This window comes from Miniopterus schreibersii, assembly GCF_964146895.1.
Source record: "Miniopterus schreibersii genome assembly, chromosome: 1".
Lineage (NCBI taxonomy): Eukaryota > Metazoa > Chordata > Mammalia > Chiroptera > Miniopteridae > Miniopterus > Miniopterus schreibersii.
Window position 1 is genome coordinate 166678565 of NC_138101.1, and position 19450 is coordinate 166698014.

At 40.4% G+C, this 19450-nt stretch overlaps 1 protein-coding gene across 1 annotated transcript in view; it reads right to left on the bottom strand.

Moving 5' to 3' along the window:
• ERO1A (endoplasmic reticulum oxidoreductase 1 alpha) overlaps nt 1-14326 on the bottom strand; it is a 34690-nt gene extending 20364 nt beyond the window's left edge. Inside the window, exons 1-4 of the mRNA XM_081158572.1 lie at nt 14110-14326; nt 7564-7683; nt 6688-6771; nt 2066-2104 (exon numbers count right to left, since the gene is read on the bottom strand). Coding sequence (XP_081014698.1) covers nt 2066-2104; nt 6688-6771; nt 7564-7683; nt 14110-14226 — 360 coding nt within the window. The 5' untranslated portion in view covers nt 14227-14326. The remainder of the gene's footprint in view (nt 1-2065; nt 2105-6687; nt 6772-7563; nt 7684-14109) is intronic.
• Between the last annotated feature and the right edge of the window lie 5124 nt (nt 14327-19450).

Sequence of the window (19450 nt, forward strand, 5' to 3'; positions counted from 1 at the left end):
CTTCGATGTATGAGGAAGTCACTAGGCAAGCAGCCAGGAGGCAGTTTTCCACTTTTCTAATAACCTAACTGTAAGCATCAGTTTTCTCTTCCATAAAAAAGTGGTTGAACTATATCGTGTGTGTCTAAGGTTCATCTCAACTCTAAATGTCATGATTCTTTCTAAAAATGCCCTGAAGCTTCTCAAGTCTTATAAAAAGCATTCTGATACCTTTAGGTGTTTAACATACATTCTTTAACAACCGCATTTCTTCTCGGTTGTTAAGTCACTTTACATATACATATATATTGTGCTTGGTGTATGTGGCACAGGGGAAGTGTCTTTGATTTTGAACTTTAAATGAATTTATACTAGCATACACAATAATGATAAATGTTTTCCTTCAAGAAAATGAACTTCCAAAAGTTCTGAGTCCATCAATTGAATGAAAAAAAAACAAACAACTTTTGGATTTAAAGATTTTCTATTTGAAACAGCTAATGATAGCATCATTTAACTATGTACAAAGTTCTGCCATTGGAGCCAACACATGGGCTATGACTTTATTCTTTGTACGTAAACAAGAAAACATGGAATCGAAAATGAGCAAAGTTAGTTTAGAATCTGTAATAAGTAAATGGAGGGGAAAGAAACAAATCTCCCATACTGAAGAATTCCAAACAATTTATATCCTCAGGAGATGAAGCACTCCGTTAGTGTGGGCTGTGCATAGTGACTTCCTTTCAAATAATACGGTATGGAAAGGGTAAGAAAGAATAAGTCTCTGGTGGAGAAGCCTGACAAAACTACCTCAGCCAGGTGATCAAGGTTAACATTAGCAATGATAAGTCATGTTGATAGTATGTGATATTGATGTGATGTGATGTGACATGATGTGACGAAAATGGCACTTTACCTCTGTGGCCTTCCTCCCAAAATCACAGAACCCCACTCTGAGCATGAGAAAAACATCAGATGAGTCCCAATGGAGGGACATTCTATAAATGCCTAACTACTACACCTCAAAAACAGTTTATCCAAAACAAGGAAAGTCTGAGAAACTGTCACGGTCAAGAGGAACCTAAGGAGAAATGACTCCTAAATGTAACTTGCTATCCCGTGTGGGGTCCTGAAATACAAAAACGGCATTAGGGGAAAACTAAGGAAATCTGAATAAAATGTGGACTTTAGTTAGTAATAATGTATCAATATTGGTTCATTAATTATAATAAACATACCATACTAATAATGTAAGATGTTAATCACAGAGGAAACTAGGTGTGGAGTATATGGAAACTCTGTACTATCTTCACAATTTCTCTGTAAATCTAAAAGTATAAAATTAAAACTTTATTTAAAAAGAGAGAGAGCCCAGCCGGCGTGGCTCAGAGGTTGAGCATCGACTATGATCCAGGAGATCTCGGTTTGATTCCTGGTCAGGGCACATGCCCGGGTTTCGGGCTCAATCCCCAGTAAGGGGCGTGCAGGAGGCAGCCAATCAATGACTCTCTCATTGTTGATGTTTCTCTCTCCCCCTCTCCTTTTCTCTCACTGAAATCAATAAAGACATTTTTTTTTTTAAATAAAGAGAAAAGCATAATAGACACCTGAACCAAATGCAATTCATGGAATATATCTGAACCCTGTTTCAAACAAACTAGGAAGGCACTTATGAAACAGCTAGAGAAATCTGAAGCCTGACCGTGCTTATATTTTTTAAAGTATTTTTTTTGTCTTAGAGATGTATATAAAGTATTAATGAACAAAATGATTTATCTGAGATGGCTTTAACGTTCTTGGGAGTATGAAGAGTGACATACAGATGAAACAAGATGGAACACACACTGATAACTGCTGAAGCTGTGTGAGGGGTACATGTTGCGGTTTTTCCCCCCTCTACTTTAATTTTTCTTTTATGCTTTGCATAATACAGGGTTGAACAAAAGAACTGGAGCCACTGAGTACAGATAACTTTCAAGGGGTTTCACTGTGAAGGGGAGCAGAGAAGTGGGGCAGTAGGCGGCAGGGGACACGAGTCTTTCCAGTTTGTTAAGATACTAAGACACATTAAGAAATACATACATACCTTGTAGCTTGCAGATTTAATTCCATCAGGAACTTCATCCTGAAAAAGAAGGGAAAAAATGCTTTTACATGACATTTATTCTACTGAAAAAGTATTTTAAATTTCTATGATTTATTTATGAGAAAAATTCATGAAACAAATTGTTGAAGTTAACATTTTTTAACTGAGAATAATTATGGTAGTTTTTATATTATTTCCTACAAGTAAACGAAAAATTCAACAACATATTATTCTGTGGCTTGCTGATATATATATATATACAGCACAGAAATGTAAAAATAGTCCCTTAGCTGTTATTCCATTTGATGCTCAAATTGTCCACATTTGGCCGCTAGGGGACCCACTAATGCTTACTTGATGTTTGCACCTGTGTCCTTTTGACATTACCCCTGTAATCTTTAACAATATTTTTTGGTTTCTGTTATGACAAGATACTCCAAGCTCATCTTGTATATTTCTTGTTCCAGTCTTGGAATCAGTCATTTTTGAAGGAGCCTTAGATCTTTTCAGAGAAAACTGATACCAGTTTTTAGTCAAGCATTGGCCACTTACTAACTACAGGACCTATCTGCCTGTCGTCAAAGCAATGCTGTGAGTACCGACAATGAAGTATGTGGGAGAACTCTGTCAATTGCAGGCCCATTTGCTAAGTATATTTCTGAATTAGAGTGTACCTGCCCGAAGGGAAGGACCCACACAGAGACATCGATTTTGTCTTGTACCCTTTCAAGCCGTGAACTAGGTCAACATATATTCTTTTTCTATGATCAGGTATTTAGATGATTCCTAATTTTTTCAAATAATAAACCATGCCGAATGTATAGACTGATTTCAGCAGAATTGACATCTTGAAAAAAATTCAGTGCTGCTTATTCTTTGAGCATCCGTTTAATTCTTTTAGTCAATGAAATTCCTAGTAGAATTGCTAAGTCCAAGGATATGTACCTTTACAATTTTTTGATGCATTTGCCGAATTGATCTACAGAAAGACTTTATCACAAGAGTGCTCATTATAATGCCAGACTGATACTGGTTACTGCTATTCTTTTCCACATTGGCCAATTAATAATGGAGGTGAGAGAACACTGTTTTGAGTCTCTGTAGAGGGAAGAGTCAGTGTTTCAGCTTATAGAGAGATTCCAGCCACATTCAAACAATTTCTAGAATCAGGGGTGCAAATCAAAGAACATGGATTTTAAAGACCAAATTTGAGGAGGAGAATTTTAATTTTTTTTATTTGTCTATCCCCTGCTGGGCGCCAGGGTATAACCTGAACCAAGTCTAAAAAATGAACCAAAAAACGAAACCAGTGTTGACAACGAGGAAACTGGTGTTGGTTCCCTGTTTAGCCCAAAAAGTTATTAACAAAACAGCAGCAGACCATGTGAAGTAGTGAGTTAACTGTATTTAACCTTGTATGTTAGATTAAGAAAGAATTATTAAGTGCTTTAGGTGTGATAACTGCACTGTGTTCATAATGTAATGTCCTTTTTTGAAAGAGGCAGACTGAAGTATAATAGATGTCAAAATATCAGTAATGTGCAATATAAATTCTAGCTATGAAAGCTGATTATTTAGGCTGAAGCAAGTATTTCAAAGTATTTGAAAGGATCTCTAATCACTCTTTGGTTTTGACAGACTGCCCTATTTAGGAACCATTGGAACTGAGCCCAGGCTTGTCCTAAGGGGAATGTAAATGGCTCATTCCCTCACTGTCGCTTAGAGTGGACTTTCTGTGTCTCCCTCCTCTGCTCTCCCTTCCCCTCTGCTCCCACAGTGTGTACACATTCAGTACACACTGAATTATTGGGCTATCACTTTTGCACTGCAATTGTCACTTAGTGTTTGTCTCCCCTACTAAACCATAGCTCCTCAAGATAAAAGCTCATCTTATACGTCCAGGTTATGGCAGAGAGTAGACCCTCAAAAAAATATTCACTACTGAACCAAATTACATTCGGTTGCTAAGTGATATTCCTTTACCCTTTTCTTCTCCTTCTCATCTTCCATGCCACTCTCCACAATATTGCCGATTATCTTTCCAAAATCTTGGGTCTAATCATGGCACTTCATACACACACACACACACATACACACACACACACATATGAGATATATGTATAATTATAAACTAATAATATATTTAGGTGGATAAACATCATCTAATTATCTTTTAAGGAAAAAGCCTTCTCTCCACTGTGAAACCAGTTCAAGAAAACAACAGACAACTGGCATCAAAGGCACTTTGTCCCATTCTGCAAATGGTGAAATGACTAGATTCTGCCTCAGTTTCTCAGTACAAGTTGCTAACTTCCACCTGATGCTTTTTTTAGCATTTCTATGTGTTCAAGTCAAGTAATAAACATGTATCTCTTAGCATTTCTTAAGTGCTAAAATTGGTTGTTGTCTCTAGATTTTACAGTAAAATAAGGCTCATCCTTGGTCTGTCAACCTGGGAATCAATAAGCTATTACTTAATGCTAAACATTTCTAAGGTTTCTTGCCCCCTCCAGTCTTCTCAAAGTGGCATCCCCTAGTTCAATCCTTCATTAACAATAATCAGAAATAATTGCTATTTCAAGATGAGATCAAATTTGTAATCATTGTAAAACTATTTGTTTGTTCCAACTATGGTTAGTAATAGCCCATTTAGTAAGGAAATTCAGCATAAAAAAAATAACAGCCCAGCCCTGGCCCGTGTGGCTCAGTTGGTTGGGCGTCATCCTGTTCACCAAAAAGTTGCCGGTTCTGTTCTCAGTCAGGGCACATGCCCAGGTTGGGGCCTTACAGGAGGCAGCTGATCAATGTTTCACTCTCACACTGATGTTTCTATCTCTCTCCCCCTCTCCCTTCCTCTCTCTCTAAAAAATCAATAAAAATATTTTTTAAAAATAACAAAAAGAAAAACAACAGCCTATTTAATGTACAAGTACAATGAAATGCCTTTATTAAATATCTATCATATTTTTAGCATTTTTAATAAATCATATATATAAGTTATTGGTAAATGTGAATTTTCCCAACTATTTTTTTTTCTATTACTAAATATAAATGCTAAACTTATAAAGTAAAATGAAACATTTAAATTGATAATATCACTTTAATGACATACTCATGCCTTAGTCATAGTAACACAAGGTGTTTCATAAGTTAATCCTTGAATTTTCAAAAGCTGTACCTATGAGGGTTAATAGTGGTGTTCCTCAAAAACAGAATCACTAAATGACCCAGCAATTCTATGTCTGGGTGTATTATATCCAAAAACTGAAAGTAGGGACTCAGACAGACATTTTTATACCCACGTTCATAGCAGTATTTACAACAGCTAAAAGGTAGAAACAACCCAAAAGTCAATCAACAGGTGAATGGGTAAAAAAAATATAGTCTATACACACAGTGGAATATTATTGGGCCTTAAAAAGGAATAAAATCCTAATACATGCTACAATGTAGATAAACCCTGACAACATTATGCTAAGTGAAATAAGCCAGACACAAAAGAACAAATATTGTAATGATTCCCCTTATATGAGGGACCTAGAATAGTCAAATTCAGAGAACAGTGTTTGCCAGGGGTAGAGAGATGGGGGAGTAGAAAGTACTGTCCAATGAGTGCGGTGTTTTAGCTCGGGGAGATGGAAAAGTTCTGGAGATGGGAGATGGTGATGGTTATGCAACAATGCAAGTACTTAATGCCACTAACCTAGACATTTAAAAACAGTTAAAATGGTAAATTTTATGTCTATTTTACCACAAAAAAAGTAAAATAAAAATATATACTTTTTTTTAAAAAAAGGGCCTCATTGAAAAGTGTCAAGTTCTCTGTTTTCAGAGTAAAATACTTCAAATTGTAATGCTCTGAGAAATCCTACATAAAACCAGGTATTTTGTCCAACTCCTCTGCACCCTAGGAAATGCAAGGAAAATAATACACCCACAAAAAAAGGGAGAGGGATTTTGTTTATACCTTGATTAATTTCATTTTATTACACTACAAACATAACTTTGTTCACATAAGAGATAAGAAAAACAAATATCAAGCCAAAAAATTGCAGATGCTCCTTGACTTATCATTGGTTTATATCCCAATAAACCCATCATAAGTTGAAAATACAGTAAGTCAAAATGAATTTAATACACCTAACCTCACAGCTTAGCCTGGCCTACCTAAAAGGTACTCAGAACACTTACATTCACCTACAGCTGGGCAAAAGTATCTCACTGCCCAGCATCGAGAGAGACTGTCATACCACGTATCACTAGCCAAGAAAAAGATCAAAATTCAAATTACAGTTTCTACTGAATGCATATGGCTTTCACACCATCATAAAGCCAAAAAGCTATAAACTGAACCATCGATTAAGTTGGGGACTATTTGCATTAATCTCATTAATAAGTAAAAGGATTACATTAACCACAAAATTTTAACTCTATTACTATGAAAGCAGTATGATTCAAAATATGTTTTATATTTGTAAATTTAGGTTTTTAATATGTAAATATTATACATTAGATTTAGCCTAAGGATTAAAATGTCATCTTAGTTACATCGACTCCTTTTAAAAAGTTGTAATTATTTGAAAAGAGATGTAACAGTTCTTAAATATATGCAGGGATCTTACAGATTGACAAGGCTTGACGGCACAGTCTCTCCTTCCACACTGGCCGATGTCATCCCAAAAAGGACATGGCTTCTTCAGGTTTACCTATAAAATAGTAATAGAAAACATTTAAAAATCATCTCTAAATATAGAAAAAGTTTAGAACTGACAGATGTTGAATTGTGATGCTATAACCTGATTGTGTTATTGGCTGCAATGATTCTATTTCTTTCCCTTACCAATTGTCAAGTTCCAATGATGACATAAATGTACAGCTGGTATTAGTAAATTGGTAGACTTGGTTAAAAGGACACAGACTATGACTAAACAAACCCTGAACAAATGACAACTAGGAGGCAAAGGAGCTCAGATCACCACTACTCAACTCATATGCTTTTAAAGCAAGTAACAGTTAACATGGCAGGACAGACAATTGTGAACTCAGACTGTAACTACATAACCCAATGATCAGGCTTTCTAAACTCCTTTAGTAGATATGTCAAGATAAAATATGACAAGTAACTTGGTCAAAATAAAGCTATGCTTCTTAAAAATATTTCATTTAATAATATTAATTAATTGGAATAAATCTGATGTTTAGAAAATTATGAACATCTCATGATTTTGATAATACATATAATAGTTTCTTTTCTCACTTCAGTTTAACCAACTAGTTTCTAACTCTTGAGTGTAAAACTCAGTTATTGGAATTAAAAGTATACATTGGGTAGTCTCAGAGCCACATGGTTCACTCTTGTGAACTGAATTTTCCTAATATAGCCTCAATAAATTTCAAGCAAAAGCCACAATTTTGAAGTTTAGCAATGCCTAAGAAAATGTAATTATCAATTTAAACTTTAAGTATTCTTATACAAAAAAAATAAAAAATAAAAATACCTTGTAATATCTAAAGTAGTCGCTTGCAAGAAGTTTTTGTAGTCTTGGAAAAAGTCTGTAGTTATTAAATTTATCAATGGTTTCAACATCACAGGTACAGTCATCCAAGTAACCACTAACCTGTTACAAAGAAAATGAAATATTACACCAAAATGTCTTAAATGCGACAGAGTTCTTTTCCTCGCATGGTTATGATGTAGGCCCTCTACTCAACCAATGTGTAACCTCCCTCCTCCCCATAATTTTCTGGCATAGGGTAGCACACTAATCTAGTAATGGTATTGCTCTTACTATTGACCTAGAGGAATGCAGTGGATACTTTGTGTAGGATGCACTGAGTTCATCCGGACACGTACACACCCAATGATTTGGTCCCCTAAGCCACTCTGTAACCTTGCCCGCCAGGCCTGACCAGGGGTGGGTTACACAAAGATACACAAATATTTTTAAAAATACACAAAGATACATCTGACCCAAACCAGGTCCCAGTCCCTTCCCTAGGAATCCAGAATTGAGACTAAAATGTCTCTCCCTGTGGCTAGACCAGTAAACAAGTAAACTCAGACCATATTCCATTGTGAACTGAGGGGCATGTGACCAGTGAGCAGAGAAAGGGAGGATTTTAAAAGACACACAAAGAAGCAGAGATAAGAGATAGAAAACATATGCTACCTGGACTCCAGACGGTTTTCCCCACTTCTCCCCATCTTTCCTGAAGCTCAGCTGCATTCGCATCCTTGGCTTTCCTGAGACTCTTATCTCCTTATAATTCAGTTATCTCTGTCTTTCCCTTATTTTAGTTTCCCACAGGATGTGCTGGTCAGAGACAAGATGGGTGAAGTGGTAATGAATTTGTTAAGACAAACAATAATTTATTAAAAGGATCTAACAACCCTCAAATACCAGGCCATGATCATTTTTTGTAGGTTCAAAATGGTGCTCAGAAATTAGTTATCATCAGCAACACTGAGATAGCAAATTGCCCACAACGCTGATCTTCAAATGCTTAAAACTCATGTCTTAACTGCATTTACTAAATCAAACTATTAAATCTACAATGGGAAATCATATTATAGTCAGACAGTGCTATCAAATGTGAAAATGAAATTCTTAGATGTTTATTGGGGGCTAGGCAACATCTAACAGAATTAACTAAACATTGCTTTAAGGAAGTAACAAATACATCATGACTTTTAAAAAGTAGCTAGAAACATTTTTTAAAATACAGCATGCTGCAGAAAAGAGATTCTGCTTGGCTAGACTGGTTCCGTTGGTTAAGCATCGTCCCATGCACCAAAAGGTTGCCAGTTTGATTCCTGGTCATAGCACCACACTGTCTAATTATACTTATGTCCTACTGTGTCACCTGTGGTGTCCCAGACCACACCAGCTCGAGCGGCAGGAGTACACTCACAGAGCAAGGAAAGCAAGCAGCAAAGGTAACAACACTTTGCATCCATCACTCTACCGATCGACACCCCAATTACAAAGGAAGCTATACGAAGCCCCAAACAAGAAAGGAATGTAAGATGCATCCAGGGCAAAGGAGGCATTTAGTCTAGAGACCTCAAAAGGAGAGGAGGCGGGACAACGGCAGATTTTAAGATCTTCTGTCCCTTACCTTAGAAACTGAGTGGGAGGTATCCCCAGCTACAACTACAGGTAGCAGGACAGCCTAGGAGGTAGAACGGGGGCCGCAGGGGGTTCAGTAGATAGAGCTCAGCGAAGAAGAGACAGGAAGGTATCTGGAAACCCGAGTCATCTGACCATTTGGATAAGCCTGCCAACAGGCAGCAGAACCCGAACCCTGGCAGGAAACCTGGCAGGTATAATACCACGCCCACTTCTAGCAACTAAAAAACCAGGCATGTTACCAGAATAGAATCTCAGGAAAAGAATAAAGTAGAAATCCAGTTAATAGGCCCAGGGTAGAATCTTGGAAACAAAGCAGAGCCCTATTACCTAAACTAAAACCAACAGGCAGGTGCCAACAGATAACAACGATGTCGTGGTGCTGTAGAACGTACTAAACCTGCTTAAATAATTACTGCCCCATCTTCCAAAGTGAAACAGAAATCCGGCCATGCCATAGAAATCTGAATTTTTAAAAAATATACACACCTTGCCCCCCCCCCCCCACACACACACACAAAGTGATTGATGCATGCTAAAACTTGAACCTTACTGATTTAGGCTTCAGGTGATACTCAGCCACGGGTAGGAGCCCAAATTAGTAAGTGACCATTAAAAGGCCCTTGTTGAGGAATGGTAGATTTGAGGACCAATGTAGGCCTGATGTAACATCACCCAGTTTAAAGTCCTAGTCTCCTAAGAATGGGAAAGCCTTCAAGGGCCTTCTATCGCAACTCCCAAGCAACACAGCAGTCCCCTCCGACACACCTTCTGGAAGGAGGCAGTGTACAACAATGGTCAGTGCAGGCTCTGGAGCCAGGGTTGAATCCCATCTCGACTACTTATTCAGTTTCCTTACCTGCATTTTTTAAATTCTCTAGGCCTCGATTTCTTATCTAAACACAAAATAGAATAGTTCCCATCTCAAAGTGTTGATATCGAAATAAAATGACAAAGTAAAATGCCCAGAAAATGTTAATCATTATTATTACCTTACCACTGTTCAAATGCTTCCAGTGAAAGGGATCTTACTAGTCCCTTACGCAACCTACAACACATTTTTAATGGGGGGAAAAGGCACGCGTTTTCAGTTTAAATTTTCCAAAAATCTTACATCTGGACCCGATGGAACGCAGAACTAGATAACCAAAAGTCATCTGTGGAAGGAGCCTCAATTGCTTTCTCCATCGATTCTGACTGGTTTGGACCCAATAACAAAATACCGTATAAACGGCAAGCGAAAAGAAAACAACACTGGCCCCCTTGTTCACTGTTCTCTGGTTAGAGGTATCCTTTAGTGTGCAGTGAAAGACAAACGAAAAACACTTTCTAAATAGCTTCCTTGTGTACCAATTTCTAGACCTACCACAGATATCATTTTTCCCCCAAAGCAATGTAAGAATATATTCCTCAAACTCATATAAATATGAAATACTTTTTTAAAGTGTTCCAAGTGCACAGTATTTGGTAAAGAACTTTAGTTGTATTTAATTGTATTGTTTTGTTACCATAAAAAAGAACGTAAGTGCTCATTTGCTAATAGAGTGGATTGTGACAACTCTTGTTTTCTTGTCCTTTATTATTGATTTTAGAGAGATGGGAGGAGGGAGAGAGAAACATCGATTTGTTGTCGCACCTATTTATGCATTCATTGGTTGCTTCTTGCATGTGCCCTGACTGGGGATGGAACCCGCAACCCTGGCGTATCAGGACGATGCTCTAGCTAACCGGGCCAGGACAACTCTTGTTAATGGAAGCAAGAGAACAAAGATTCTATACTGGGTAGTTGGTACCCTTCTAAGGACATGGAATGAACGCTAAGAGCTATTTCTCCTTTAAAGTTTTGGTCTTGCTAGAACTTTAAATTGTTGTTAAGTGCCCCAAAGTACATCAACCAATATGAAACATGCCCCGTTCCACACGCTTTGTTCAGAAAAGCCTGCAATGTAGCAAGTACTCAGACTCAATGGGCAGCTCGCCGGTATGATCTGTTTCAAAGATCCCTCTGACTAAATTTTAATCCTGGACTTATTTCTACCCATCACCTAACGTACTATCAAGTGCCTTTTCCATGGCCCAGCCACTCTAACAAATTTAAAACTATTTTAAAAATTGACATAAACAAGACACTAGACAGGTAAACCTGTTAAACTCATGTATGCAGGGTGCATCTACACTGTACTCCAAAAAAAAAAATAATCCTTTTTCAAAGTAGCCATTTGGGATGACCTGAATTACTCCCTGTTCACTAGCCTGGTAAACAGATGTACTGCAAATACGCGGATCTAAGTGTTATTAGCACTAGCCATATTAAGATTGCAAACTCATATGTAGTCAAAATGTTTTATCAAACTCATTTTTAATTCATTTAAATGAAAAAAGGTGTACACACTGCCTCCATATCTGAGCTTCAATATTTCTTCTGAGGTTATTTCTTTAAAATGAATCCTGATCCCGGCCGGCGTGATTCAGCAGTTGAACATCGATCTAGGATCCAGGAGATCGAGGTTCGATTCCCAGTCAGGGAATATACCCCGGTTGCGGGCTCGATCCCCAGCAGGGGGCATGCAGGAGGCAGCCAATCAATGACTCTTATCATTGATGTTTCTCTCTCTCTTTCTCCCCCACTCTCTCCGAAATTAATAAAAATATATTTCTTGAAAATGCATCCTGAGATTCCACGAGTTGAGACTAAAGTTCTGTTATATTCATTCTCTCAAATTGTACATAATGGGCCATAATTGTCAAAAAGAAATAAGAAACTCTGAAAAGTCTTCATTTACTTCAAGCCCATCCCTATTATTACAACAATACTACAAATAATATTTCGGTTTAAAGGAAGAACAGATCCTGATTATGGGGTTGTTTACACAAACTATAAATAGACTTGTATACCAAAGGGGGGGGACAACTTTCTGTGTAAAAATATTTTTTAAAAGAATGTTTTTAAAAAGTGGGGGCCCTGGCCTGGTAGCTCAGTTGGTTAGAGTATGGTCCAAATACACCAAGGTTGGGGGTTCAATCACCCAGTCAGGGCACATACAAGAATCAACCAATGAATGCATAACTGAGTGGAACAACAAATTGATGTTTCCCTCCCTCCCTCCCTCTCTCTCTCTGTTCCTTCCACTCTCTCTGAAAAGCAATGGAAAAAATATCCTCCAGTGAGAATTAAAACAAAAACAAAAAAGTTGCCTTTGAAAAGAAAAACAGATGTTCTCAAAGGAAAGGAAGGAATCTAACAGATTTTTGTGTTGGGGGAATATTTAAATCTTGAAAATATTATGGAAGGGGAGAAAAAGCTTAAACATGAATCAGAAAATGAAGAAAATAAATGTGGCCCTGGCCGGGTAGCTCAGTTGGTTAGAGCACCGTCCTGATAGGCCAAGGTTACAGGTTCCATCCCTGCTAAGGGCACGTGCGGGAATCAACCAATGAATGAATAAATACGTGGAACAACAAACTGATACCTCTCTCCCTAAAATCAATCAATAAATGTTAAAATTTAAAAGCTCCCCAATTTTAGATACCTGAGAAGGTTATTGGGGGGAAAAGTGGGGAATGAAAAGCTCATCGTGTACTTTTATTCCATTATCCAATTTCTAGAATGCAGTTGAAAACGTTATATTGGGCATCTTCTTTCAACGCCAAATGCCTGATTTTAAAGTCACTTATTTCTATATTACTTATTTTTTAAATGTTTAAACTTTGTATTTCTGTAATCAGAAGAAAGATGACCCTTTTCCTTTTTAAGTACTGTGAGCTGTTTACCGTCACTGAAGGTAACTTTCAATCCCTTAGTTGTAAAGCAGCAACTTCTCTGTAAGCTCCCTCACCGGTTCCAGGTGACACCCAACTCCCAAATCACTCAGCAAAACAAAACAAGGTCCCAGAGTACAAAGCAGTGAAAAAGTTCTCTCTTCCTCTCATAACACTTAAAGTGTTCCTATCCTCTGTGAAATGGCAGAATTGCCTTTACACACATGTTATTTCTGACAATAAACGAATCGTAAAATCCACTTAAAAGGAACAACTTGGATGCCCACCCTCAATTTTGTATAAAATGTAATTTCCATCAACAGAAGCCTACCAAACGGTGACTTTAAAAAATAATGACATTAAAAATACGAGGAATCGGAGATCCAGACATCTGGACGTTTCTTTGAATATTTTTTCTCATCTGTTACTAACACAGGAAAATGATTATAATATGCTTGATACCAAATTTGTTCTCCGCCCAATTCAGAACAGTTGTATGGGTGTCACGGTAAGAAGATCTCATGACATTATGGAAAATAGGGAGGAGAAAAAAAAAAAAAAAACCAGGGCGAGGAACCACAGAGGTGCGGCGACTCCGACGACAGCAGGCACTGGGCTTGGGCACAGAAATGCCGCACGAAGCCATTCCCCCGCCCGACGAGGCGATCTGACAGCGGCGCCCCCGGCGCCACCCCCGCGCCTTACAGAAAAGCCCGTCCCGGCCAGAAAGGCGGGCGAGGGCACCCAGCACGGGCGCAGCGCACCCAGCTCCTGGGCCAGTTCGAAGTTCGAAAGACCCAGGCTCCGTGGAAATAAAAAGCACTGCGTGTGCGTGCGCGCTGAGCGCACCCTCTCTGGGTAGGGGCGACCGAGAGAGGCATATGCAGACATCAACTCGGTCAAAACATACGGCGCGCACCCACCCCCTCGCCCCACGCGCGACCCTGAGCGCGGGACAGCACCCCAAGGTCCAGGCTGCGGTGGGAGACCCGTCCGCACCGGCCCAGGCCAGGGCGCAGGGGCACAGGGGCTCATTCCGGGCGGGTGGAGATGCAAAGATGCTCCCCAGCATCCCAGCTGGCGGAGCGCGGGGCGCAGCGCAGGACCCGGCCGGGCGGCCCCGGGAAGGTCGGCGCGGCCGCGCACACCCCTCACCTGGCAGAAGCACCTCTGCGCCGCCGTCTCCGCGGGCTGCTGTGCGCCGTGGCCCGAGCGGGGGAGCAGCCACACGGCGCCCAGGAGGCCGAGCAGGAAGCCCCAGCGGTGGCCCATAGCCTCTCTCGCCGCCCGTCAGCCGGCGCCCCGGAGAACCCAGCCCTGGGGAGCAGGCCGCGCGCCCGCCGATGAAGCCCGCGCGGGCGGGCCCCCGCGGCGCCCCGCCTCCCGGCCGCCTCCCAGGCCCGCCCTCGGCTCGCCGGCCTCTCAGCGGCCGCCACCTCCCCGCCGAGCTGCGGACGTGCCGAGGCGCCCGCGCCGGCCGCTCGGGGCTCGGGGCGCCGGGCCTGTTTCCTGCCTCGCGCGGGAGGCTGACGAACGAACCCGCTTCCCGGACCCGCCCGCCGGGCCTCCGCGCGCCCCCGCCTCCCTGACGTCGGGAGCGTGGAGACGAGGCCCGGCCGCCAGCCCGCAGCCCCCGCGCCGCCGGCGGAGCCCCTCCCGCCCCGGCGCAGGGAGCGAGGCCCGCGCGCGGCTCCCCCGGGCCCCGCCCCGCGCGCTCTCCCGGCCAATCCTCCCGCGTCTCTGCGTGAGGAAATCGAGCCGCTCGAAGTACGTGTCCCGCGTGTCCCTGGCAGTCTTACAGCTGAAAGGGATGTTCGCGACCGCAGACCCAGAGCTGTATGAGAATGCAGATTTTCTCGGAGTCACATCAAAAGCGCACAGAGGAACAGATGCAATTCATGTTAATGATTTCTTTTACCCAACATGTGCAAAATATTTAATTATTCGTAAAATATTGTACATGTTTTTCTTTGAAATCGGGTGTGTATTTTATAGGAACTAGCCACATTTCACAGTCAAATGTGGCTCTGTCTGGGACAGCGCAGGGGGAGACGAAACACGCCCAGGACTGAGAGCTGGGTAGTGAGTAGAACCAGGTCCTCTGATTCCCAGCCAGTGGACTAGTCTATCAGCTTTTCGTGGTTGCTTTTAAGGTGAACATTTTAAGGTGAAACTGAAAAGCTTCCCAACATCTTGCACATTAAAAGTTCGAGTATTTAAAAAAAAATTTTTTTTGGTAAGCCTTTTTTTTTTTTTTAAGCCATCATTTAATGAAGTAGCTTAAGATATGGTAGGCCCCAAATAGGTATTTCTCCTATTTTCTAGCTGAGAAAAATAGGCATAGAAAGTTTATGTACATTATTCAGAATTCACATGGTATGGTAAAGGTGAGAGTCAAATTTGGATATTTCTTTCTTAAACCCCATAGCCTATGCTCTGTCCATCACTGCCAAGCAGACTGACATGTATTTCTATTTAATAAAGCCATCAACCATCTGTGAGCCTGGCTCACAGATGTGAGAAGCTGTGATTCTAATATCTCCAGCATGCGCCATGTAGGTTCATGTTCGTACAGTCTCCCTCTTTACCTGCAAAGTTCTTTTTCATTATACATGTATACAGATCCTATTTCTCTCTCTAGGCCCTATGGGCCAGACCCAGCTCAAACTCTCTCTGCTATGTGGTCTTCCTGGTTTCCTCCTCTCCCACTTTCAGTCTCTAAAGGAATTTCAGTTCAATAAATTACCTCTATGCCAGGCTGAGCTTGACATTAGACACAGAAAGATGTACAAGGCCCAGTCCCTGCATGTGGAGGGACGCTCCATGGAACTTAGTGTGTAATCTTTCATGCAATTTTCTACTTCATGTTTCTACCACTGAAGGTAATCTCTTTAAACTCCTTAAACCTGATTATGACTCAAACATGCCTGGTGATATCCAGAGATCTTAACAAGGAGCTTCCCTGCACTTGTTTGTTGAATGAATGAATATTTTTCATGTGGCCACAGTGTCAATATCTGAAAATTAGGCAATCAAAATGAGAGACACAGTGTGAAAAAAGAAACCAAGTGAGTGAAGGCTACAGTTGCAGAAGGAAGCAACCTGAACATGAGTCAGCTCTGGATTTCACCCTGATGCAAGAGCCTGTAATTTGGAAGAGTTTGAAAGTGCTATTGTCCCCAGGATGGAAGTTCTGTTCCAGGAGACTCAAACTCTTTCCCAGAACAAATTTCTAGAAAACTGACAATCAGAAACAATCACCATATAAGACAGCTTTCTTTTACTTTATTGTCTTTTTTTAGCTTTATTGAGATATAATTGACAATTAAGATTGTAAGTTATTTAAAGTGTACAGTGTGGTGATTTAATATAGATAGACCTTGTGAAAGGATTCCCCCCCATGGAGTTAATTAACACAGCCATCATCTCATGTAATTTAAACTTTCCCCCCACTGGTGAGAACATTTAAGTTCAACTCTCTTAGCAAGTTTCAGTTACACAGTACAATGTTATCAACTATAGTCACACATTATACATTAGCTCCTCAGATCTTACTTATCTTATAATTGAAAGTTTGTACCCTTTTACCAACCTCTCCCTATTTCTCCCACACACACACCCCTAGCCTCTGGAAACCAGGTTTCTACTCTCTGTTTCTGTAAGTTCTACTTTTTTAAAATTATCAGTCCACATACAAGTGATATGCAGTATTTGTCTTTCTCGGCCTGGCTTATTCACTTAGCATATTGCTCTCAAGTCCCCCCCGCCCCCATTGCTGTAGCAAAGGGCAGGGTTTCCTCCCTCCTCGTGGCAGAATAATAGTCCATTGCATATGTACCGCAGCTTCTTCGTCCATTTCCCCACTGCCGGACGCTTAGGTCGTTTCCATACTTTGGCAACAGTGAATAATGCTGCAATGGACATGGGAGTGCAGGTACCTCTTAGGGATCATGGCTTCATTTTCTTTGGCTATATACCCAGAAGTGGGATTGCCAGGTCTTACTTCATTTTCTTTATCATTATAATTTTTCCTTTCAGGTTTATAAAAGATTTTAGAATGTACAAAGTACAGTTTGTACAAGCTGTATAACTATCACTGGCATTTCCCTGAGAATCCTTCAAATTGAACCTTTGTGTGAGCTTACTTCAACTGTGCCTGCTCTGGCAACCACCTCACCTTGCCTGTGTTAGAGCCCATGAAATAGCTGATTAGTCATTCAATTACTAATTAAGGAGCACCCACAGGGTACATAGTTCAACCTTTTTATTTCTCCAAGTCCAGCCTCCCATCTATTATAACTTTGTTAAACAACATTAAATCTTTCAGAGATGAGCAAGGTTACAACTTTGTTATCCTAATACTAGTCATTGTAACAATAACATGACTTAGATTTAATGTACACAGCATTTCTTGATGGAATTCTGATTACTGTGCAAATAACAGCTATTTCTTTTTTTTTTTTTAATGGCCAAAGCCGGAAATAGCTTGAAATGAGACATGAAGATTTTTGTGGGAAGCTTTCCACTACCTAAACATTCTCTGGCATTGAATAGACTGGGTGGAAATAATTTAAAGAAAAAAAGTTGGTCAAGGAAAAGGAATATTATGACACACAAGAGGAAGAAAGATTAAGTAAAAATCTGAGCCCTGCTGCGTGGCTCAGTAGTTGAGCATCAACCCCTGAACCAAGAGATCATGGTTCGATTCTCCGTCAGGGCACATGCCCGGGGTTGTGGGCTCTATCCCCGGTAGGGGGCGTGCAGGAGGCAGCCGATTGATGATTCTCTCTCATCATTGATGTTTCTATCTCTCTCCCTCTCCCTTCCTCTCTCTGAAATCAATAAAAACATTTTTTAAAAGTCTGAAAGTTTGGTGCTGATATTTGATTAGATCTACTAGTTTAATTAATAGTTATTAAATGTAAATACACACGGTACATTGCTATACTTTTCTCTCAAGATGCTTGAGATCATCTGAATTGGAAAGACATGACACTTAAGGTCTCTCTTCACCATTTTTTTTTTTTTTTGTAAGTACAAATAATATATTTTATTTCATCCCTGAAAACAACAACAACAAAACAAAAATGTCCACATCTAGTAAGAAAGACAGAACAATTATTCCACACTTCGCCTGGCAATGGTCTATAATAAATTTTTTCATGTAGAGTATTCACTCTCTTTACTTACAGGATGTTCCTGAAAAAGCAAGCTATGTATAGTAACTGACTTCACTTCTTAATTTCCCATTCACACCTTCATCGACTGCACAATCTGGTTTTCAACTCCACCCTCCTGAAGCTGCTCTTTACCTGACCTGTTGCCAAGCCTAATGACCATTTTTCATGACATCATGAAATCTCTGCTGCACTTTGACAATGTGGATTCCTCCATCCTTCAGTTACGTTTCCTATGTACCAAACACTTGATTCGCCTTGTATTTCTCCCGGGTAGTATTTTACTGTCTCTTTCACAGGCTTTCCCCCAGCCCACCTCTAAGGTGGGAGTGTTCCCCGGGATTCTAGTCTTTGTTCAGTGCTCTCCTTCACCTATATTCTCCTTGGTTTTAAATACCCCATGATTTTAAATACCTCCTCTATGCTGATGACTCCCAAATCATTTTTCCAGTTCCTATAGCTCCCTTGAGCTTCAAAAGCCAATGGCCTATTGGACACATTTCTGGTTTTCTCAGAAATGTTTGGTTACACCACCCTCCATATCTAGACACCTAGAAGCAGGAAGCCACCCTCAGTTTCTCCCTGTCTTCCACCTAGTTATGCCAGTTCTGTCTTCTATTTATCCTTTCCTTTCCATCTTTGTGACCAAGGACATAGTTTCAGCCCATATTGTGGCTCACCTGATTTACTGCCACATTTCTTTAACTGATCACCCAGCTTATAGGCTTGGACCCCTCAAAAAACGGCCTCCCCACTAGCCTGTTTTCTCAAAACTGTAAATCTAACCATGTCATACCTCTGTTTAAAATCTTCAGTGCTCATGATGGTCTAAGGGATAAATTTAAGATTCTCAGCATGATATTCAAGGTCCCCGTGATCTGGCCCCACCTACTTCCAGCTTCATCTCCAACACCTCTCTGACTATAAGTCAGTGAACTGTTAACAATTTCCTCTGTAGACTGTGTTTCCAGCCTCCACATCTTTGCTCAACCTGTTTCCTCTCCTGAAATGTTTTCTCCCCTGTCCCACACCCATCACCTTTACTTCACTTGGCTCCTTCCCTAACCCCTCCTCTGTGGTTGCATTAGGTTCCTCCTCTTTGGTTCCATAAGGTCACGTAATTGTGCTTACCATGTAGAATGAACTATATGTTTACGAATAGGTTTTCCCCACTCAACAGATGGGTAGGGAACTTGCCTCGGTAGTCTCAGGTTCCTCAGCACTTAGCATTATGTATGTGCTTCACAAGATGACTTCTGAATGAATTAATGAGTGTACAAATAAATTATCTAACTAACAAAGTTGGAGAGATAATAACA